The 24,843-nt window shown below is 39.4% G+C and overlaps 1 protein-coding gene across 4 annotated transcripts in view; it reads left to right on the forward strand.

Annotated features, from left to right (window-relative positions):
* Positions 1-24,843, forward strand: part of LOC136863292 (uncharacterized) — a 731,410-nt gene that overhangs the window by 607,695 nt on the left and 98,872 nt on the right. For 3 of the 4 annotated variants that reach the window (XR_011017857.1, XR_011017858.1, XM_068226387.1), the window contains exon 17: positions 23,939-24,058. Coding sequence is in view for 2 of the 4 variants with exons in the window: in XM_068226387.1 (XP_068082488.1) it covers positions 23,939-24,058 (120 nt within the window). In the remaining 2 variants the exon portion in view is untranslated. Of the gene's footprint in view, positions 1-23,938; positions 24,061-24,843 lie in introns of all 4 variants that reach the window. The other variant, XM_067139677.2, reaches the window with a different exon arrangement.

Below are 24,843 nucleotides of genomic sequence, written 5' to 3' on the forward strand. Positions count from 1 at the left end.
CTCTTTGACTATGTCATAAATAATAGTGTAATACCAAAGGAATGGAAGGAATCTATAATAATACCAATTTATAAAGGAAAGGGTGATAAAAGGAAACCAGAGAACTACAGACCAATCAGCCTGACCAGTATAGTTTGTAAAATTCTGGAGAGTTTAATATCGAAGTACATCAGAGGGATATGTGATGATAAAAATTGGTTCATGAGGAGCCAGTATGGATTTAGAAAGAAATTTTCTTGTGAGGCACAACTGGTGGGATTTCAGCAGGACATATCAGATCAGTTGGATTCAGGAGGTCAGTTAGATTGCATAGCCATAAATCTTTCCAAAGCCTTTGATAGAGTGGAACATGGAATATTATTAAAGAAATTGGAGGGAATAGGATTGGACGTAAGGGTTACACGTTGGATAAAAGCATTTCTAAATTCAAGGGTTCAGAAAGTCAAAGTAGGAAATAATGTATCTCAGGAAGAGAAAGTTTGGAAGGGAATTGCACAGGGTAGTATAATCGGTCCGTTACTTTTCTTAATATACGCAAATGATTTAGGGAACAATGTAACATCAAAAATAAGATTGTATGCAGATGACATAATTGTTTATAGAGAAATAAACAACATTGAGGATTGTTCAGAATTACAAAGGGACCTTGAAAGTATCCAACAATGGGTTGAAGAAAATAATATGAAGGTTAATGGAGGCAAATCAACTGTTACAACTTTTACAAACAGGAGCTTTAAAACTGAATTTGAATATACTTTGGATGAGGTAGTTATCCCAAAAGATAGCAAGTGCAAATACTTAGGTGTGAGATTTGAAAGTAATTTGCACTGGAAGGGTCATATTGATGACATTGTTGGAAAAGCATACAGATCATTACATGTCATAATGAGGCTACTTAAAGGATGCAACAAAGAATTAAAAGAAAAAAGTTACTTGAGTATGGTTCGTCCATTATTGGAATATGCAAACAGTGTTTGGGATCCTCACCAAGAATACCTAATAAAAGAAATTGTGTGCAGAGGAAAGCAGCAAGATTTGTAACAGGGGATTTCAGGAGAAAGAGTAGTGTATCAGAAATGTTAAAGGAACTTAGGTGGGAAACTTTAAGTAAGAGAAGGGAGAAAACTAGACTTACAGGATTATATAGAGCCTATACAGGAGAAGAAGCATGGGGAGATATCCGTGAGAGGCTTCAGTTGGAAAATAATTATATCGGCAGGACTGACCACAAATATAAAATTAGAAGGAATTTTAGCAGAAGCGATTGGGGTAAATTTTCATTCATTGGGAAGGGTGTGAAGGAGTGGAACAGTTTACCAGGGGTAGTGTTTGATCCTTTTCCAAAATCTGTACAGATATTCAAGAAGAGAATAAACAGCAATAGAGAAAATAAATGAAGTGTTAGAGGGCATTCGACCGGTGCAGGTTATTGTAAATAAAAAAATGTGTGTGAATAAATTAATTCCATCCCCTGGTCTAAGGAGTTTGGACAGCCAAAGTAGGGGACTGCCTGTAGGGGTGAAGTACAGTGGGGACTTCAAAGGCCCTGGGACCGCTACGGTAGCTGTGAAGGCCCTTCAGGAACTCTGAAAAGTGGTGGCAAAAGGGGCTCTGGTTAAGACGCAGCAGGTCGTTATGCTACTTAGGATCCAGAACGGGTAAAAAAAAAAAGTAAATAAATAAATGCAATGTAAATATTAATGTTATACCAGTTTTATAGTATCATTTGAAGCAATTCCACATACTGTATATCAGTTGACTATATTTGTAAGTAGTACAGGAGATATTATAATTAGAATTTTGTAAACAATATAAATTTATTAAGGATGAGCTGTGTGTTTAATAGAAAACATTGTTAACGTAAATTGTATAATATTGTATTATAGGAAAAATTTTCTTCTCTTGTTAATTTAATATTTAGTGCTTGACAATAATGTATTTTAGTATACCATTTGCCACCGAGGTAGACACCTCATTTGCAAATAAAGAGATTTTGATTTGATTTGATTTGATTTGATTTGAAATATTAATCATCTAAGCCCTTTCAGTTCGACACTTTACGAAACCGACTCTATCACTCTTGTATTACTGTTTGTACAAATTCGTTGCTATCAATAACTCGAGATAATTCGCCTCCTTCAATCCCACACAAAGTTAAAGTCCTAAGATTGCAATTCTAACACTTAGAAAATATAACTGTATCACTCGCATCCTGTCATCGGCTCTCAGCCGGACAGAGTAACTATCTCGAGTACAACTTCCACAGCTGGCCTGTATGACATGGAAGCTGGAATACGAAGAGAGAGACAGACACACACACACACACACACACACACAAACACTCTCTCTGAATATTACTGAGCTAGCACGCTCCTTTTATACGTGTGGGTCGGACTGCGAGGTTCCAAATACAATATTTTTCAATCTTTAATAACTCGGCTATTCTTCTGCCGATTTTCTTGAAATTTTGGTACATTATTATCTGTTAAAAGGATCTACATGATGATGTGGTTAACATTTTGATCAGACATTCCCCTCTGGAGATAATGGAATGGAAGCAATGGAATGTTCGATCGTGACGTCACTTGGCCTCGGCTCCTTCTCTGCATGGAGCGATCACCTGCCTCGCTGTCACATCTGCTGCCGGAGTGCTCAGCGGTCTTTTTAAACCCTAGTAGACGGGTGTTAGCGTGAGTTGCGTAAGAAATGCTTTGACGGCGAATGTCGACAGGGCATTCCCGTTTCAATGTATCTAAACTATCATTTACATACATACACACAAATGCGTGTTTCGAGAAAATTTAAATTCTCTTCCTCAGCTTATGGATAAAATTGCATGCATTTAAAGACCTTATTTACAATGTTTAATGTCCTTACAGAATATGGATAAAATGACAATACATCATTAAAAATTCAAACATGAAAATCTTTCATGTTATGTCCAAATTCTATGAAATGTCTGTATGTAGTAATATTAAAATACAGCTGGTTGAGAGTTAATCCAGTGTACTCAAGCGTGGCATTGTTTGTGGTCGTTCATCGTCCCATCGCAATGTGAGCATAACCGCGTAGAGTTGATATGGGCATATGTGAAACATAAAATATCTAAAGTGATTATGTCTAACCAGGGGGAGAGAGGAAGGTCAATGTGTGTGATGTAGGATCTGTGCCCAGAAGCCTTGAGGTCCGTTACTCCCAAGCGTTGAAAAAAATGCATTGGACACACCAATAAAATTGAGAAACATTATTGGGAGAAAGATATACTCACAGAAGATGCCTATTGATCCTGTTGTAATAAATTTGAACGACGGTTCACCTGATTCATCAGAGTGTGTTTATGCTGATGACTGAAGGAGGAGTGTTGTAAATCTTTCAAACATTTGATTTCATGATTTATTGTTTAAGTTTGAACTCTGTAAATAGGCACTGGAAACTTGTAAATACTGTGTTATAGCCCATTGGCAACAGCTTTTCGATCCTGGCTCTGCCTGGTGGTATTTAAAGGTGATCAAATACGTCAGCCTCATGTCGGCAGGTTTACTGGCACGTAAAAGAACTCCTGTGGGACAAAATTCCGGCATCTAGGCGTCTCCAAAAACCAACAAAAAGTACAAAGTGGGATGTAAAACAATAACATTTGTTAATTATGACAACAGATTTTCAGCTGGCACGCCATTTTTAAACCTGCCATTGGTGGTCCACAGACATGAGAAAAGGTGATGGGAAATGGTATTTTTCCTTAAAAAATGAGAGAAAACACGGTTTTCGACCTTTACCATATTGAATTATGCGTGCACTACTTGAATTCGCTATGGAGGTAATGCTACTGTGCTTCATGCGCTCAGCTGACAGAGTTGACAGTGACAGCATAATCTGTACCCTCTTACGAAAGTTCACATAGAAATGAGACATTTTGGAAAAAACAATGGCTTCTTCTCTACTTCTAAGGAAAGTAAGTTTCCAAATAATTATGCAAAGTGCACTGATGTATTAATCACTAACAAAACGAAGAGGTCCTTCTCATAAGCCGTAACTATGTAATTCCATCTATATATCGAGCGCTAGTCCAATAAAAGTTTTAAACAACTGACAAAACCATAAACATCCATTTATTGCACAGCAGGCAATGCTCATTTGATGTTCAACGTGGCATCATTGCTAGGGTTTCCAAGGCCAAGTGCATTGTTCTCACCAGCCAGCAGGCTGCTTTCTTCTCATACAACCACCCAATTAAATATAAATCAATATAAAATCAACAATTGCATGCAGGCAAATAGCAGTTTTAATTTTAGCATGACATTCTCATGAGCTTCATAACACGCCAATTTTTTTATGGCTATGATCACCCAGTAATGAGAAAATGTTGTTTTGCAAAATTTACAACAACATTTTTCACAAATATCAGATGAAATAGAAACTTGGTATACAGATCAAGAGTAAGTTACTTTAGGATGTGTGAAAGTTTGGTAACTATCAGATCAATTTGTCTAAAGTTACGAATCTTCAAAATATGGGCTTTGTTGGAAATAGAAAAAATACTGGCACTTTCTTTGTTCAACCTGCATTAAAATTTTAACTGGGTATGATAAAAATGTCTACTCCACATAATTAAACATAGAATAAAATAAGTTAAAATTTGGTGTAGCTTGTTTCTATGTAGGACATAGGATGAAGTTTTTATTAACTTATTAACTCTGGTGTCTATACTTTTTTCCACAACAGTAGGAACCAGTTACTACACCCGGGAAACTGGCTATGGTTTAGGATGATGATGATGATGATGATGAGGAACCAGTCATTAGTCAAGTATAGATAGTAAGTGGAGAAGCAGTCTGCTGCAGGATCACATTAGAGTTGTGTAATTACAATGCTGTCATTTTACAAGGAAACTTTGGATCATTCTGCCATTTGCCAACTTCTGGCTCTCTAAACTGTAGTGTAGGAAGCCAGGTGACAGGTGACAAAATTAGGAAACTAGATTACAACAGAAGCTGGCTCACAGTTACGGTGGGGAGTGTGTTCCATTACTACCAGCAAATCAAGACTAGCAACTACAGAATAAAATAAGAATAACATAACACGTAATGAAATATTGTGAAAAATACTGTTCATGTGTACTGGTTTATTACACAGCATTTATTTCAGATACTCTTGTAAATGACTTCCTGATGCAGTAAGACATGCCTCGCATTGTTTAAACAAATTATATGCTGATGTTTGTAATTCCACTTCACTAATAGACTGTATAGCATGTGTATTTCAGCCTTTAGTTCTTCTATATTATGAAGATTATTGTGGTAAACTTTGTCGTCTAAGGTTCCGAAAGATAATGACCACAGTAAGTTAGGTCAGCTGATTTAGTGGGCCATAAAACTGTACTAATTATATGGTCATCAAAAATTGGACGTTAAGTGTTCAGAGAATTAAGTGTGGTATGGGCTGTGGCACCATCCAGTTGAAAATATCCGTAATCCTTTTCTTCCTATGTCACTTCATTAAAAAAATGGAGCAAAATAAAATTGTTCTCGCATACTCATCTGTATTCACACGGTCATTGAAAAATATAGGCCCAGCGCTTCCTTTATAATATAAGGATTCTCAGCACTCCAAAATCACACATTTTGAGAATTTACATGTCTAAAATGATAATAATTATTGCTATTGTTTTTACGCCCCACTAACTACTTTTTTGACAGTTTTTGGAGACGCAGAGGTGTCGGAATTTTGTCCCGCAGGAGTTCTTTTACGTGCCAGTAAATCTACCGACATGAGGCTGATGTATTTGAGTATCTTCAAGTACCACCGGACTGAGCCAGGATAGAACCTGCCAAGTTGGGGTCAGAAGGCCAGCTCCTCAACCATCTGAGCCACTCAGTCTGGCATCTAAAAGATAGAACCATGCCTCCTCAGCTATAAACGTTTTTTGCTAGTGGCTTTACGTCGCACTGACACAGATAGGTCTTATGGTGATGATGGGATAGGAAAGGCCTAGGAGTTGGAAGGAAGCAGCTGTGGCTTTAATTAAGGTACAGCCCCAGCATTTGTCTTGTGTGAAAATAGGAAACCACAGAAAACCATCTTCACGGCTGCCGACAGTGGGATTTGAACCCACTATCTTCTAGATGCAAGCTCACAGCCGCGCGCCCCTAACTGCAAGGCCAACTCGCCCAGTGATATAAACATTAGCTGTGGATCCAAGTACAGGGAACTTAGTACACCCCAGGGTGTAATATTGGGGACAGTTTGTCCTCACTTTGAGCAATTTCTGTAACAGTCCCAAAAACGATTTTTATATTGTACTTGTGGCAAGGTGTACATTGGCCAAATGTGCTGATCCATTGGTAATCGTATCAAGGAACACCATCGAAATATCCATCTCAACCACCAGACAGACAAGTCAGCAATAGCTGAGCATGCCCTATCAACAGGTCATGATGTTGTGTTCTGAAATGTTCAAGCTCTTACCCACATTAAACACTACAGGTCTAGGATTATACGGGAAGCTGTGGCGATGCATAAAAATCCTAATAATTTCTACAGAGGTGCTCGCTACCAGTTATGTAATATATAGTTGCCAGCCATTAAGGATTTATGTAGGTTGTTGTCTTTCCTGTCCTTTCTTTCACTATTGTTATTTCGTTTCAGTGTTTTCCAAATTAGTACTCTCCTCATCAATGGGTGGTTCACACTATGCCCTGTATACACCTGTTACTGTATTATTATAATTATTTTCCTCTTTCTTATTTTCACTCACGTGTCTTCAACCTGGCTGTAGTATGCCCTCCTTTTTGCGTCCCTCCTCTATCAAACTCATTTTTCTTGTGTTTTTCTGCCACACACTTCTCACTCCATCTTTAGGTCTATTCTGTTCTTCTGTCCTGTTAGTCCTTCATTGAACTTTATTTTATTTTTTCATTTCGTTTTATTTAGGATTTCTTCTAGCACATTCATCCCTGAATTGTCCTATGGCATTGCCGTTTACTTCGTACGCACATACGATGGAACAAGAAACATCTTAATTGGAGCTTGAGCTCGGAAGGCTAGCGCACAGTGAGCTATCTAGTGACGAATGAAAGTACCACTTACTATAAACCAATGGTAAAGTATTCTTAAATTCAAAACTTCCTTATTAGAAAAGTCTTGCATGTGAACAGGCGAGATTTTCTTCTGAAGATGCGGAACAAAGTTTTCTGCGAAACTGAAAGAATTTCACCATGTTTTCTAGTACGGCAAAAGCTCAAAAGCTTATTATAATGTCTACAATTACAGGTCGTGAAACCACATACAGAACCTTATTTTTGCAGTGAAATCTGTGTGGTCAAGGTCCTGCACAGATCTCATTTTATATGGTCTGAATTTCAGCATTCTGGTCTCTTTGTGGGCCGACCTCGTAGATGTTTACTTCCTGCGCTAGACTATTATGTGACATTCTAAGACTTGCGTCTAACTACGCCATGAATATTTATTTATAACTTTGAAATGCAAGATTTTGTAGGAATGCTAGTCGGGATTTTTATAAGCAAATCTTGGAATGCATTTTCTGCAGTTATCTTTTTTTACATGTAATATTCCACCAAATACTCAACCGAATACTTCATTTTCCAATTAATTACTTAACCCATTTTGGTCTGGGCCTGAAAATCCCTAAGAAACATTCTGAACTGGGCATTTTTAAGGGTTTAAAAAAATTATATTTCTGTACCTATAGGAGATATTTGCATGATTCTTTTTACCTTGTGCTTGTTTGAGCATCTAGTAATGAAACATTTTTTTTTCACATCAGCTAGCGCTTGATTTTATTATACCATGTTTTGCTAATAAAAATAACTCTGACGGTCTATTAAGTAAGTACAGTTTTCTGAAATACTATTGTATTTACCCTTGATAGATCATGTAAAATGTGCATTGCAATTACAAAACAATAATAATTAAAATGATATAAAAATAATAATTGATCAATAATAATAATAACAAAAAGTGGGAACTTATGAAATCTTATTTATAAATATTTATGTGACGATAGTGGCTCGGAAGGCAATGTTAGCGAAGATTCTCAGAGTGAAGATATTGAAGATATGTAATTATAATTTTATCCTGAAATGGAAATATTATTGACATCAGAATATGAATTCCAAACAAGATATTACATTTCATTATGTTGGAATTCATTTTACAGCCTACCGCATGTTCCTACACATTTCGTATTTGTGTGAATACATAAGAATATCTACATATTAGTAAAGTTTTCTATTTTCCTAGATATGAGGGGTTACACTTATATAAAAATATTGAAAATATAACTTTCATCAAGCACTTGTTTGCCACGAGAAGCCGTGTTTTGAAGCACGTTGAGTGACATCTACTAAAGCACACTCTTCGTTGTAAATTCTCTGACTTAGGTAATACTGCCATCTGTTGAAATACTCTCATAACTAATACATGAAGAAACACGATGTGGCTACCAGAATGCGTGCATAGCTCGTTCCCAATTTTTAGTGAATTGTCAGACCTTACTGTTAGCTGTGCTTGCAGGGTGGCCTGAACATAATTTTGGCTGCTGCAAACTTTCCTGGAAGAGTTAATACACAAGCAATATACACAATAATATACGAGCAACAGTTGCACACATGTTCCAGAACATTTTTCAGAAGCAACTAACTGCTGGGATATTTTGTTACCTGGCTTCACGCTACAGTTGTGAGAGCTGGAAGTTAGTCAGCGGCAGAATGATACGAAGTTTCCTCATCAAATGAGAACACTGTAGTCCCATTTCCTGATAAGGAGTCAGGGGATCAGGTGAGATGAAATTACATGGCATGATTTTATGGATGAATACCCTCCATGATACATACGTCAGTTGAGGAGCTAATGAAGATGAACACATTACAGCTATTAATATTAATAATCATCATTAGTCTAATTTCATTGACGGTCCTGTAGAAAAAATACACAATTTAAGAAGTGGAATCTTATAAATCCTACCTCGTGTTTCATGTGATAGAAATAGCATTTAGTGCCATGGCTGGAGACCCGCCAACTTGCCCTAAACAGTACCTTTACTTTTATATGAAAACATCAATAATTCAATACAGGTACTTACCTAATTAGATGTCATTACCAACTACAACACAATAAAATCTCCTATACCAATACTGATAAATTAAAATACATACAAACACCTACACAAAGTTTATCCCCCTATGCCTCATGCTGAAAATAAACAAATGGTGGTAAATTAATACACACACCTAAACAAAGTCTTACCCCTTATGCCAAGTAGCTGTAAAGAAACCAATTGTGGAAAATTATCTTCACCTCCCTTGGAACCTCTTCACCTGCACTTGATGGGGATTTCTTTCGCCAATTGGGAACATTGTCCTCTCCCACCTAAGGAAGTGAGTAAGGTGGGGAAAACAAGAGAGCATCATCCTCCGTGCCTGCCTTAACACGTTTTCCCAGTGCTAGTCGAGGACCGTTATTGAAGTTCTACCTTATCATCTATAACCTAAGCTACCATGTACAGTAAAAATTACTCAAAGCAGAACCTGAATAAAGCAGAAACTTGTCCACTACGGAACTTTTTCTTGGTTCCAGTCAAGCTTTTGGCATTATAACGTTTTTACTTTTGTGTAATGCGGAATCTCCTTAACACAGAAACGGAAACAAATAATGAAATCATTTTTAAAAATCTGCTTGTACAATGCGGAAAATACTACGAACTGATGTAGTTGTACGTACAATATTTATGCATTGCTGCTGGTGGTATGATCAATGTCATTGTATGGACAAACTGAAGCACATGTTTGGTCACCCCTGCCATCCCTGCCCCCAGAACACCTGCCTTTCTATTTCTTCACTAGGACACGTCAGAAATTTCCGAGAGGTAAAGGCCAGTAATCTGTCTTCTAAGATAAACATGTACAGTGATACAGATGATAGAATGAATGAAGCGCTTAAAACGTATCGGCAATATCCAACCTTTGTCAAACAAGAAACTTTCCCTGCGAATCAAGGAACTTTATTTGAAGTGATGAACAACTTACGACACATCACATTTTCGAATCAACTACAGCCCTTCTAGCAGTGAGAAAGGCCGTGAAAGTGGAACAGACGGAAGGAGGAGACGAGCAAGAAGATGAAGATCAAATCAAGTTTTGAATCCATGAACAAGCTCTACAGCTTATTTGTGCCATAGAGCAATTCGCCATTACATCTAACTCTTCCACTCTTTTTGAACTAATGTACTCAGCTCAGGACTGCATTCAGAAAGACATGATTAGAAAGAATAGGAAACAAGTTTCTTTGTTTGATCTGTGGAAGAAACCTTAGTGTTGTGAAGTACTGTATATAGTATTGTAGTGGAAATAAGTGTTAAGAAGCATATATCCAGTGTTGTGAAATAGTGTAATGTAGTGTTGCGATATTGTCAAAATGGTATACGTACTGTGTATCACACTGAATGTAATAATAAAGCACAGTAATAATAAGTAACAAATCAGTGCACTACATTACTACATACATCAATCTGGATAGCCGAGCATCTTGCATAGATAGATATGGGTTAGCTCTAAATAATATTAAATTTTTTTGTATACTGTATCACATTTTGTGTAGCGGTGGTGATGATTGGTGTTTTAGGACGAAAAGATTGTTTTGTGTAATATGGAAACTTGTCTAATTTGGAAAAAACTATTGTGGTCCCTTGAGATTCTTAGAGCAAGTTTTACTGTACTAGTATCATGATTTTACGCCCTTGGGCTGAATAGAGCTCGGGCAGTAGAGTGCTCGTCTTCTGACCTTATGTTGGCAAGTTTGATCGTGGTTCAGTCCAGTGGTGTTTGAAGGTACTCATATATGCCAGTCTTGTGTCGGTAGATTACTAACTTCTAAAAGGAACTCCTTGCAAGACAAATTTCTGGCACCTCAAGGTCTCTGACAACTATAAGAGTAGTTATGGGACATAAAAATGATTATTCCTGGATGCATCTCCTTTATCAAATCTTAATCTACATATCCATGGTGTTCTAAGTTGTAGTCATTTCCAACCTAGTCCCAGTTTTATTCATATTTTCACCAGCTGAATCACTGCAGTAGTGCAGGGTGGGCCACGGCAACCTGGCAATTTTTAAAGTAGAACAGGTTGGCAATGCAGGCATTCAGGCAAGGAGTGGACACGTTGTGCAGTTGCATAATGGACGTCTTTGTTGTGACAATGAAGCTGTGAAAATGTAAAACTGATGGTGTCTCAGCCATGATAATGCAGCGGATATTTAGCTGTTATTTCAATATTGCACATCATGGTGCTGTTCCTAGCCAGAATACGATCAATTTGTGGGTACAGGACTTGTAGATAAACTGCTTCTGCAGAGATAACAAAACCACCAGGTCCCATGCACAGTAGCGTAGCCAGGATTTCAGTTTGGGGGGGGGGGGCATTCATCCAGAATTTTATTTTGGTAGGTGTCCAAACTTCCAGAGTTCAGGTGGTGTAGAATACCTAAAAAGGAAATTAGTGTCCTTGGATCCAAGTAAAAGTGGTGGATTCGTGCGTATTCCGGAAGCTAATAGTAATATTCTTCTTCTTCTTCTTCCACCACCACCCCCCCCGTCTTTTCCCACATCTGTGGGGTGGCTGGTGCGAACTGTGCCAGATGTGTGGATTTGGTCCTGTTTTACGGCGGATGTCCTTCCCGACGCCAACCCTATATGAAAAATGCTTAATAAAAGTAGATTCGTTAAAACTCCTGGAGTGTCTGGACTCCCAGGACGACGAACACCCCCCCCCCCCCCCACAGACTACCTCTGTTACTCCCATTCCAACATAACTGCAGCATTTCATATATTCCGAGTACAAGTGAAATGAATGCAAGAATAAACAGTGTGAATAAAGATGCAATATTCTGGTTTAGAGTAAATACACACACACACACGTCGAATGCAGGTTTCTCGCCCTTCTTGTCCATGGCTAGATGTTGAAGCCAAGAGAATGATGGCCCACCGTGACTCGTTATTTCGATATTATAAACAAATCTTAGATGACACAGACTTCGAATCTTATCGCATCTTAAAACATCGCACAAAGAAGTTAATCAGAAATAAGAAATGTATATATTTCCAGAATTTAGCTAACAACTTAAATTCTAATCGCACATGGGACCAACTTAGAGCTCTGGGAATAGGAAAACATCAACATAGACAGACGACTTCTGATATTCCACTTGCTGATGATGATAATGCTTGTTCAATCAATCAGTACTGATCTGCATTTAGGGCAGTCGCCCAGGTGGCAGATTCCCTATCTGTTGCTTTCCTAGCCTTTTCCTAAATGATTTCAAAGAAATTGGAAATTTATTGAACATCTCCCTTGGTAAGTTATTCCAATCCCTAACTCCCCTTCCTATAAATGAATATTTGCCCCAGTTTGTCCTCTTGAATTCCAACTTTATCTTCATATTGTGATCTTTCCTACTTTTATAAACTCTATTCAAACTTATTCGTCTACTAATGTCATTCCACGCCATCTCTCCGCTCACAGCTCGGAACATACCACTTAGTCGAGCAGCTCTTCTTCTTTCTCTCAATTCTTCCCAACCCAAACATTGCAACATTTTTGTAACGCTACTCTTTTGTCGGAAATCACCCAGAACAAATCGAGCTGCTTTTCTTTGGATTTTTTCCAGTTCTTGAATCAGGTAATCCTGGTGAGGGTCCCATACACTGGAACCATACTCTAGTTGGGGTCTTACCAGAGACTTATAATGCCCCCTCCTTTACATCCTTACCACAACCCCTAAACACCCTCATAACCATGTGCAGAGATCTGTACCCTTTATTTACAATCCCATTTATGTGATTACCCCAATGAAGATCTTTCCTTATATTAACACCTAGATACTTACAATGATCCCCAAAAGGAACTTTCACCCCATCAACGCAGTAATTAAAACTGAGAGGACTTTTCCTATTTGTGAAACTCGCAACCTGACTTTTAACCCCGTTTATCAACATACCATTGCCTGCTGTCCATCTCACAACATTTTCGAGGTCACGTTGCAGTTGCTCACAATCTTGTAACTTATTTATCACTATAGAGAATAACATCATCTGCAAAAAGCCTTACCTCCGATTCCACTCCTTTACTCATATCATTTATATATACTGCATAAGAAAACATAAAGGTCCGATAATACTGCCTTGAGGAATTCCCCTCTTAATTATTACAGGGTCAGATAAAGCTTCACCTACTCTAATTCTCTGAGATCTATTTTCTAGAAATATAGCAACCCATTCAGTCACTGTTTTGTCTAGTCCAATTGCACTCATTTTTGCCAGTATCTCATGATCCACCCTATCAAATGCTTTAGACAGGTCAATCGCGATACAGTCCATTTGACCTCCAGAATCCAAGATATCTGCTATATCTTGCTGGAATCCTACAAGTTGAGCTTCAGTGGAATAACCTTTCCTGAAACCGAATTGCCTTCTATCGAACCAGTTATTAATTTCACAAACATATCTAATATAATCAGAAAGAATGCCTTCCCAAAGCTTACATGCAATGCATGTCAAACTTACTGGCCTGTAATTTTCAGCTTTATGTCTATCACCCTTTCCTTTATACACAGGGGCTACTATAGCAACTCTCCATTCATCTGGTATAGCTCCTCCGACCAAACAATAATCAAATAAGTACTTCAGATATGGTACTATATCCCAACCCATTGTCTTTAGTATATCCCCAGAAATCTGATCAATTCCAGCCGCTTTTCTAGTTTTCAACTTTTGTATCTTATTGTAAATGTCATTGTTATCATATGCAAATTTTATTACTTCTTTGGCCTTAGTCTCCTCCTCTATCTGGACATTATCCTTGTAACCGACAATCATTACATACTGCTGACTGAATACTTCTGCCTTTTGAAGTTCCTCACATACACACTCCCCTTGTTCATTAATTATTCCTGGAATGTCCTTCTTGGAACCTGTTTCTGACTTAAAATATCTATACATACCCTTCCATTTTTCACTAAAATTCATATGACTGCCAATTATGCTTGCCATCATGTTATCCTTAGCTGCCTTCTTTGCTAGATTCAATTTTCTAGTAAGTTCCTTCAATTTCTCCTTACTTCCACAGCCATTTCTAACTCTATTCCTTTCCAGTCTGCACCTCCTTCTTAGTCTCTTTATTTCTGTATTATAATAAGGTGGGTCTTTACCATTCCTTACCACCCTTAATGGTACAAACCTGTTTTCGCATTCCTCAACAATGATATACTAACAATTTGTTGGTTATTTTGATCCACCTTTTCAATACAAATTACAGTTTGTGTAATTGTAACATTACAACTTAGCAACACAAACTGTAATTTGTATTGAAAAGGTGGATCAAAATAACCAACAAATTGTTAGTATATCATAGCATAGTTCAATACGGGTCTAATAATGAGATTAGTTCCTCAACAATGTCTTTAAACCCATCCCAGAGTCTGTTTATATTTTTATTTACCGTTTTCCACCGATCATAATTACTTTTTAGAAACTGCCTCATGCCTGCTTTATCAGCCATATGGTACTGCCTAACAGTCCTACTTTTAAGACCTTCCTTTCTATCACATTTATTTTTAACTACCACAAAAACAGCTTCATGATCACTAATACCATCTATTACTTCAGTTTCCCTATAGAGCTCGTCTGGTTTTATCAGCACGACATCCAGGATATTTTTCCCTCTGGTTGGTTCCATCACTTTCTGAATCAGCTGTCCTTCCCATATTAACTTATTTGCCATTTGTTGGTCATGCTTCCTGTCGTTCGCATTTCCTTCCCAATTGACATCTGGCAAATTCAGATCTCCCGCTACAATCACATTTCTTTCCATGTCGTTTCCCACATAGCTGACTATCCTATGAAATAATTCCGAATCCGCGTCAGTGCTACCCTTTCCCGATCTGTACACTCCAAATATATCAAGTTGCCTATTATCTTTAGAAATGAGCCTTACACCTAGAATTTCATGTGTCTCATCTTTAACTTTTTCGTAGCTTACAAATTCTTCTTTCACCAGAATGAACACTGCCCCTCCCACCCTTCCTATCCTATCTCTACGATACACACTCCAGTGTAATACGGAATATTGAAACTTATAAATAATAACACACTCCAGTGCCGTGAGAAAATTTCTGCATCCATTATATCATTTCTCAGCCATGATTCAACTCCTATTACAATATCTGGTAAATATATATCTATTAAATTACTTAATTCTATTCCTTTCCGTACAATACTTCTACAGTTCAACACTAACAATTTTATGTCATCCCTACTTGATTTCCAGTTCCCTGTTCCTTTATCACCGCTCCCTAGGCCACCCCGTTTCCCTGAATGTACCTCCCTATTACCCTTCCAAACAAATTTCCTAACTTATACGTACCACTGCGGTTTAAATGAAGGCCATCTGAGCGCAGATCCCTATCTCCTACCCACCCATTAGGATCTAGAAATTTTACTCCCAGTTTCCCACATACCCACTCCATAGTCTCATTTAAATCCCCAATCACCCTCCAGTCAGTATCCCTTCTACACAGTATTCCACTAATAACAATCTCCGCTTTCTTAAACTTGTTGTTTAAAGGGGCCTAACATTGAGGTCATCGGCCCCTAATGGTACAAAATGAAATGACAAAAAAAATTCAAAATCATCCACTAAGCAAAAGAAAAATCGTCATGAAGAAGGAATGGATGGATGGACATGAAGCAAAAAACAAAACAACAATAACAAAAAAATGAGCAAACAAAAGAAATTAGTGGACTCAACTCTCAAAAAAAAAAAAAAGGTATCATATATAATTTATTACTAACCAAGGGACCACTCATAAAGCAGAATCCTGAATCGAGGATGCTTGATGTCTAAAGGGGTACAAAATCCACGTCTAAGGCCCCACAGAATGGTACATGTCGCGAGTAAAGTAGAACCATGGTATTGTCATGTTGGGGTACTAATCACAAGTATTGTACTTCGTACAGGTAACGCAGACCTATGGTGTTTCTCACACAATGGCGCCACTCAGAACCAACGCAATCCGATGAGTTTCCTCACCTAGGTGTACTAGTCACGGGTTCCTCACATAATGGGTACTAATCACAGGCAACGCAGACCCACGGTGTCACTCATATAGTGGTACAACTCACAGGCAACGCCCAGACCCGTGGTGTTTCTCACAATGGTACTAAGCACGGGTACTGGAAACCCACAGGGGAACCACTCTCTGCTGCTACTAATCACAAACCTATTGTGTACCAAATATAGTGGTACTACTCGTAAGTAAAGGCGACCCATGGTGTTCCCTGCGTGATGGTACTAATCACGAGTAGTTTCATGGTTCTAATACCAGCATCCCGTGGTCGCCCCTTTTAGTCACCTCTTACGACAGGCAGGGGATACCGTGGGTGTATTCTACATGTGAGTCCCCCACCCGCAAGGGGTAGTATGTTTGGTCCGCGAGAGGTATTTTATTTCCCTCAAGTCCGCTGGCAAGCCGGTTAGGACCCCCCTATCCGCCACCTGGGACGCGCCACGTGGGAGTATCTTCTCTCCCCATGCTGTGCCAGCGTAGTAGGTTCATGGATATTCCACTTGACGAACTGAACGATTAACTGTACCGACTCGCCGCCCTCCCCTCCAGCCAATCCACCATTCACATTTCACAGTGTCGCAGAGAATCAGGTTGAAAAGGCTTTGCATTCCATTAAATCAAAGGTTACAGGTGTAGATGATTTTATAGGTCTACATAACATTATGGGTGCTGTCCTGCCTATACTACTGACGCACATTCTGAACTACTGTTTACTAAACGAAAATTTCCCTACTGTCTGGAAAACAGCCAATATTATACCGGTACCAAAGAGTTTAAACCCACAATCACCCTTTGACTATCATCCTATGTCTATACTCCCTGCGCTTTCTAAAGCCTTTGAACGTTTAGTATACGAGCATGTTCTGGAATACCTAAATCAAAATGCTCTTTTGGACCCTTTACAATCTGGATTTAAGAAGGGTCACAGTACCGCGACAGCACTTTTGAAGGTTACTGAAGACATTAGAAACGCTATGGACAAACGACTGCTCACTATACTTATCCTTCTTGACTTCAGTAGCACCTTTGACACTATAGTAATTCCGACTATGATAAAGAAAATGAAACTGCTAAATATCGACGTGGCTGCGCTTAAGGTTTTTAGTTCTTTCTTGAGTAACCGTCAACGAGTAACAGTAAACGACAAGGCCTCTAAATGGAAAATGAAACTTAGTTCTGCCCCACAGGGCAGTATTCCAGGGCATCTAATTTTCTGTATTTATATCATTGACATACCATCTGTGACAGGAAATAACACACACCACCTCTATGCTGACGATCTTCAAATATATCAACATTGCAAGACAAGATATTAACAATGACCTCCGACGACTCAATATATATGCACAACGAAACTCTCTTATACTAAACTGCACAAAATCTCAGGCAATCATAATTGGATCAAGAAAATTACTGAGGTGCTCAAACAATGTCGCAATCCCGCCTATCCTACTGAATGGTAACATTATTCCCTACAGTACAACGGTTAAAAATCTCGGCGTAATGATCAATGAAACAGTTGATTGGTCTGATTACACGAAAGAAATACGTAAAAAGATTTTTGGAGTGTCTCGCCTTCTAAAGGGCAGAGGGATGTATTTCCATTCGAGCTACAGGCCAAAATTATACAGACACTCATTCTCCCTATTCTTGATTATCATGACGTTTTAGTTGACATGACGAGAGAAGAAACACTCAAACTTCAACGAGCACTGAATTCCTGTCTGCGATTTATTTACAATATTGGGTACGATGTTCATATCGCCCCATACTATCGGGCTGTCTTATGGCTGATGTCTGATAAACATCGGCAGCTACACACTTTAATGATGGTGTTTAGAATGGTAACTGAAAGTCAACCACTGTATATTTCTTCTAAATTCATCTTTTTATCATCATTTCACAACTTAAATACACGTTCTAGATTCATTCTTTCTATTCCACTCCGCCCCACAAATAAAGTTAATAGATCATTTGTGGCGACTGTCGCCAGAGTATGGAATTCCCTGCCAGCTCAAGTCAGAGAAACTAGCTTTTTTAAAATCATGATTTAAGGTCACCTGCCGAGACTACCTGCTGAGGACAGCTGACTTAATGGTTGAATATGAATGTGTGCGTGCCTGAGGATTAGTCATTTTTAAGAGTTTTTAATATTAATTAGTTTTAATATTAATTTAGTCCGTAATGTATTCAAATTTATTTTCAATTCTATTTAATTTTCAATTCCATTAATTTATGTAGTTTTATCTATTTTAAGTATCTCGGTATTTATTTAATATTCTGATTAGTATGTGGTTAAGTATACGAGAGGGCCTGGAGCCCTAACTTCGCCACTGTACAGAAGGCATTAATATATAAATAAATTAATAAATATAGAATGTAAAGCGTATGGGTAATATTTTGTTAGTTGGTAAATAAAAATTTCACGTCACAACATATGCTAGGTAGGGTTTACCTTGTCCTGTTAGTTTCCCTCGCGTTTAGGGCCGCGCAGCTATGAGCTTGCATATGGGAGTTAGTGGATTCAAACCCCACTGTTGGCAGCCCTGAAAATGGCTGCCCGTGGTTTCCCATTTTCACACCAAGCAAATGCTGGGTCTGTACCTTAATTAAGACCACGGCCACTTCCTTCCAACTCCTACGCCTTTCCTATCCCACCGTCGCCATAAGACCTATCTGTGTTGGTGCGACGTAAAGCGAATTGTTAATCAGTTTCCCTCGCAAGCCTGGGATACAGAATATAGTAGTAAAATGTTACAGTTTTGTGACGCTAATATTCGTACGTATAACTTCTATTAACGTGCCATAACCAACGACACGGAGTTGTTGCCATTTCAACACCGTTTTAACGGCCACCGACCCAAGCCGGGATTCGAACCTGCGAACTCGGACTCAGAAGGATAGCGAATCAACCAACTGAGCCACATGAAAAGGTGGCATTTGTTATTATTGTTATAAATAGATGCCGTTAGTATTTTTACAGAGGTTTTATGAGGAGCATTTATTACCGCGTACGTTTTCCAACTATTCTAAATGCACGAGGCAGGACAGAAGAACTAGCTGGAAGCTAAAGAGACTTGCAGGTGTGTCGCTTCCTTCTCTGCTCGCTTTTCCAAACCAAACTGCATGGTTTGACAGCCCCGAAGGGCCATCGCCTACCAAGCGACCGCTGTTCAGCCCGGAGATTACGAGGTGTCGTGTGGTCAGCACGACGAATCTTCTCCTCCGTTATTCTTGGCTTTCTAGACCGGGGCCGCCATCTCACCGTCAGATAGATCCTCAATTATAAACACGTGGGCTGAGTGTACCTCGAACCAGCCCTCAGATCCAGGTAAAAATCCCTGGCTGCCCGGGAATCGAACCCGGGGTCTCCGGTAAGGGGCAGGCACGCTACCCCTACACCGCGGGCCGGCTGGTACTTTTAGGTCTCCTTATTTTAGAATTTGACTTAAGGCATCCTGCATTCGATTCCCGGCACTGACAGTTAAGAAAGGCATGGGATGGGGAAGACACAACCTTGTTTGTGGGTGCAGTATAGTTGGCCTTGAGTCTCCCGTAATCGAAATATCTACGACCTGGAAGGTAGTCACCTTCATGGTGTGTAGTACCAAACTGGTTCCTTTTTTTTTTTTTTTTTTTTAAGAAGACAAATTAAATGAAAATTCTACTTCCTCAGAAACGAAGAACGATATTATCAATTTTACGAACAGTTTCATTAAAGCAGCCGGTTTATGTTTAGAGTACAGAAGCTAAGATTGTACAAGGTAACAATCAAAACCATCAATATCTACTGAAGATCCGTCACCGCACACGGTAGGACCCGCTTTTTTCATATCCACCGAGCGAGTTGGCCGTGCTGTTAGGGGCGCACAGCTGTGTGCTTGCATCCGGGAGATAGTGGGTTCAAATCCCACTGTCGGCAGCCCTAAAGATAGTTTTCCGTGGTTTCCCATTTTCACACCAGGCAAATGCTGGGGCTGTACCTTATTTAAGGCCATGGCCTCTTCCTTCCCACTCTTAGCCCTTTCCTTTCCCATCGTCACCATAAGACCTACGGTGCGAGGCAAAGCAAATATTGAAAATAAAAAATCGTTTCATAACCCTTTCCAAGGAAAAGTCGTGTCCACGCTACTGGTCTCGACTTACGTACACCCCACCCATTGAAATTATTTCGTGGGTGCGCCACTGCATCCACTCACCATTTAAGGTACAAGGTAAGCCCGAAGAATGGTTGGATACTGAAAAAAATACACCACTATAAATGACACGGTTATGCCACAAAAGTAGAAAGAAAGGTAAGGGACGGGATCTAGTGTTTTAAGTAGAATCCATATCAATACAACGTGACTTCCCATTTAAAAAATGTATCGTGCATCGACTGCGATTCAAGCCTGGGCCGTCCTGATGAGAAGATAAAACCATTGGAACTGAGTTATCACGCCCGCCAATTACAAAATATTTACCCGCAATTTTGATGGTGCAATTTGAGGTTCCAATCAATCTCCGGGCATTTGACAAAATATATAGGCCTACATATCGAACTTTGGCACTCACCCGCGATTGTCTTTCTACTGTTAGGATTTTTAAAAAACCTTTTTCATAACACCGAGGATGTACATAGTTTTCGCTTCTCAGTGACGAAATGGCCCACTTCAAAAAATTTACTTATATGGCACAAAATGGGGAACTGTCGTGCAGCTCAAAATCCTGTCACAGTCTCCTCAACGCTGCAACTTAAACCCAGCACATCTCTCAACCACGGTACAACCCGAAGATCCCTAGGATATTGTTGTTTACTAGAACCGATGTGCAAAATCTGTCGCTATGTTGTAAGCCTGCAGCTGTTTCTGGCTGTGGCCCCAGTTATCTCGGTGGTCACGTCCCGGCCCCCAACTGAGTAATACCTTGGTAATTGCCCTTTTCCTGTCCGGCTCCATGGCAAAATGTTTAGCGTGCTGGCCTATGGCCACAAGGGTCCCGGATTCGATTCCCGGCAGGGTCGGGAATTTTAAACTTAATTGGTTAATTTCGCTGGCACGGGAGCTGGGTATATGTGTCGTCTTCGCCATCATTTCATCCTCATTACGACGCGCAGGTTGCCTACGGGAGTCACATCAAAAGACCTGCATCTGGAGAGCCGAACTTGCCCTCGGACCCTCCGACACTAAAAGCCATACGCCATTTCATTTCATTTTTTTTTCCCCCTTTTCCTCATGTCTTGACATTTGTCAACACACGGTTACATTCCCAATACTGAGGCCTCTACAAAGAAATATCCCCACACATCATAATCCTAAGTGTTTGCCTTTCATTCAAGCAGTACAAATATGGAGAATTATGATTAGCCCTATTGAGCCTTGCTAGTAGATTCTTTGTCGCTACGTTAATTTAACATTTCGGCGTAAGTTTTTAGGTTGTTCGTACCATACGTAAAACAACGGCTGATCGTCGCCCTAGTTTCAGGAAATATTTTGGGGGGGGGCCCGGCCCCACTGGGCTCCGCCTTGGCTACGCCAGTGCCCATGCATACCATGAGAACCCCACCAAATGTTGAAAGAGTGCATCAGGCAATGCTAAGGAGCCCTGAACGTTCAACCAGGAAACATGCTGCTGCACTATGTTAATCCTCTAACAGTGTAGAAGAATTCTGGTAAAGGAGTTGTACGTTCATCCATATAAAATGGAAGGAGTGCAGAGTGCAACAGCTAAATGTGCTTAACAAAGCATATCATATGGCATTTTATGAGAACTTCCTTAACTTGTTGTACTATAACATTGTCCTATTAGAAAGTGGTTAAACACATTTCCATTTATTTGGTGCAGTGAACAAAATTTTCATTACTGGTCTGATTCAAATTCTCAGCTGCTTCAAATGCATTGTCTGTACTCTTGTCGTGGAACTGTCTGGCATGGAGAAGAGAATGGTCAGGTTGCCATGGTGACATCTGTTCGGTACCTGACAAAGTTAAGGGACTTCCTTGCTCCAGAACTGCATGTGGAATAGATCTCGATATGATATGGTTCTGGTGAGATTGAGCAACAGCCCATACAGCCTGACCATCTATAGCGATGTTTCAAGAAAAGTTTGCAGGTGATTTCATTTCTAGAAAAAGAGACATTCTGTGGCCAGCTCATTCCCCAAACTTGTCAGTATGCAACTACTTTCTCAGGGGCCACCTTATGTCTCAAGTGTATATTCACAAACCTAGGAACATTAACAAACTCAAGATCACAATACAGGCTGTACTTAACACCATGATCGAAGCAGCAATGTGAAACCTGTGCGACTGGAGGAGTGTAGGACAAATGGCAGAGAACTTTTGAAAAATGTGTTGTTGAAGTAATAAGTAATACTGTGCTAAATGGCATTATATTTCCTGTTGTTTTGTAATACAGTAGTAAGTAAAAAGTTTAGTTATATTTCATCAATTTAATTATATTCTGAAAATAGTCAGTTTAGACACAGGAACTAAGGACTCTGCAAACATGGTATTCATAGCTTGGTAAAGACTATCAGTTATTAATGATGTTGTTTGGATTCTGCACTAAGGTTATGAATATATTCGTTTTCAAGAGGAGTATTATGGTAAGTATAGGGGTTTTACATAGAATTATTTAAAGTTCTTTAGGGCACGATAGTTAGCCGACATCAATAAAAGCTTCTTACGAAGGCCGCCACAGTTTGAATTGTGAAAAATGCATGCAAGAGTTTCGAAATTAAAAGCCATGTCTGTGTAGTTTGTATTTCACATAAAACTGGAGGTCCAATGGCTGTGATCTCAATATCAAAGGTCACATAAAACTATAAACTTGTTACTTTATCTTAGTTTAATTTGTATTTATACATTTCAGTGTGCCACACTCATAAATGCCATTGAGAATTACATGCATAATACATATTCTATTATACCGGGTGGGCGAAATAAAACTGGCCGGGGAAATATTAACAATAGGACTGATGTAGGATTGACCCTCGTTAATGAACATCACAGAAGATGCTGGAAATGGCGTCATCTGAAGAAATGAAAAACTGAGGATCCAAAAGTCCTGACTCCACTTCACTCAGAAACCACCAGCAGAACTCAACACATGAAGGTTTTTCTGGGCGCTTTAACACATGCACAGGAGTAAATTTGTAAGGATACAGATGCAGGCCCTTTTTTGACAATGTTTCAGCACGGTGATCTCTTAATTCCCACTTGCATAGATAATCGGCATTGAGATTTTGTCGTACTTTGTTCCAGGCTTTCCTTCAATCGAGCAATGTTTTCTGGTGTTCGAACTCTTTTTGGATAGTTACTGTTTTTATTTGCTACAGAGCCAGTTTCATGTCATTTTGCCACTAAGTTTTGCATTGCAGACTTTGCTGGAGGTTTTGCCAAAACACTTCCTGTGCAAACAGTTCCGCACAGGTTTTCCACTAATTGTGCTTCACATAACACATGACAATTAACATGCGCTGTTTTATCATGAGCACCATTTTGTGTTGCATTCAGCTGGTCACTAAACACGTCCACTTCTGTTACTCACTCACATGTAATGACACGGCAACATACTCGGGGCAGAGCATGCGGGAGATGTGCACACGTAGACGTGTGACAGCAACCAATTGGTGCATCAAAATCATGGTTTCCAGCATTTCCTGTGATAGGCAGTTCTCCTGTTCATTAACAAGGGTCAATTCTGCGTCAGTCTTATAAATATTTTCCGGGTCATATTTTTCTTTTGCCCACCTTGTAGAATTATTAAAAGCTGATCTTCCAATATCTAAAGCTGGATCTATGTTCTTGGCTGTTCTACAGGAATGCAAGTGAAGCATCAAGGATCGACCCAGATAGTGACCAACCAACTTTAATAAGTCCTAATGCTGGTAGAAATTCCAGCAATTCTTTTATATGGTCTCCTCCAGTTTTTGTTCCTCTTGGTAAGTTCTAATCTGTGATACTTGGGAAGTTTTCTTTATATCGAATCAGTACAGGGTGCACACCCAAAGAAATATAATTCAGAGATATAAGGATTGGAATTCAATAACATGGGCTGTACAGTTTTCATAACGCGCTCTGTAAGTGCCCAATGTGAGAACATTCAGCCATGCAACATGCATCAAACCAATAATCAAGCTCTCCCCACACTCTACAGCATGTCTGATGTAATAGACTTACCAGCAGAAATGCTACACATCAAATCAATAATCAAGCTCTCTCCACACTCTTCAGCATGTCTGATGTAATAGACCTAACAGCAGAAATGCTACCATGCCACTGTTCTCTAAAGCAATGCAGATTCCCCACAAGCCTCTTAAAGACCTTGATGACACTGTCGAGCTGTACAACCCCTGGCACTTTCAGTCTTTATCCAACTCCGTTGTCCCTGTCTTAAAAACATTGTGACAGCACTACGTAAGACCGCCAGCTAATATGAGGCTCTGTTCCTCTCGCTGGTTTGCATACGCGTGATGAGAGAAGGGAGAGCCATTGTGCCCTAAGGTAGGTATGTAAATAACGTATGCTATCAGCGACATTATTAGGTTCTGTTGCACGATGTCTGTAAAGCAGTGTTGCCACTATTATGGCCGGTTTCTGGGATGACAGTTATCTGTAGATGCGTAGTTATCAGTGACTTAACATGGTGATACGTTAAAAATGAGTTTCCGAAACAACAGTTATCGGCTTCTTCACAGTTATCTCCGCAATGACTGGTAACTGCA

This window comes from Anabrus simplex, chromosome 2 (genome assembly GCF_040414725.1).
Source record: "Anabrus simplex isolate iqAnaSimp1 chromosome 2, ASM4041472v1, whole genome shotgun sequence".
Taxonomy (NCBI): domain Eukaryota; kingdom Metazoa; phylum Arthropoda; class Insecta; order Orthoptera; family Tettigoniidae; genus Anabrus; species Anabrus simplex.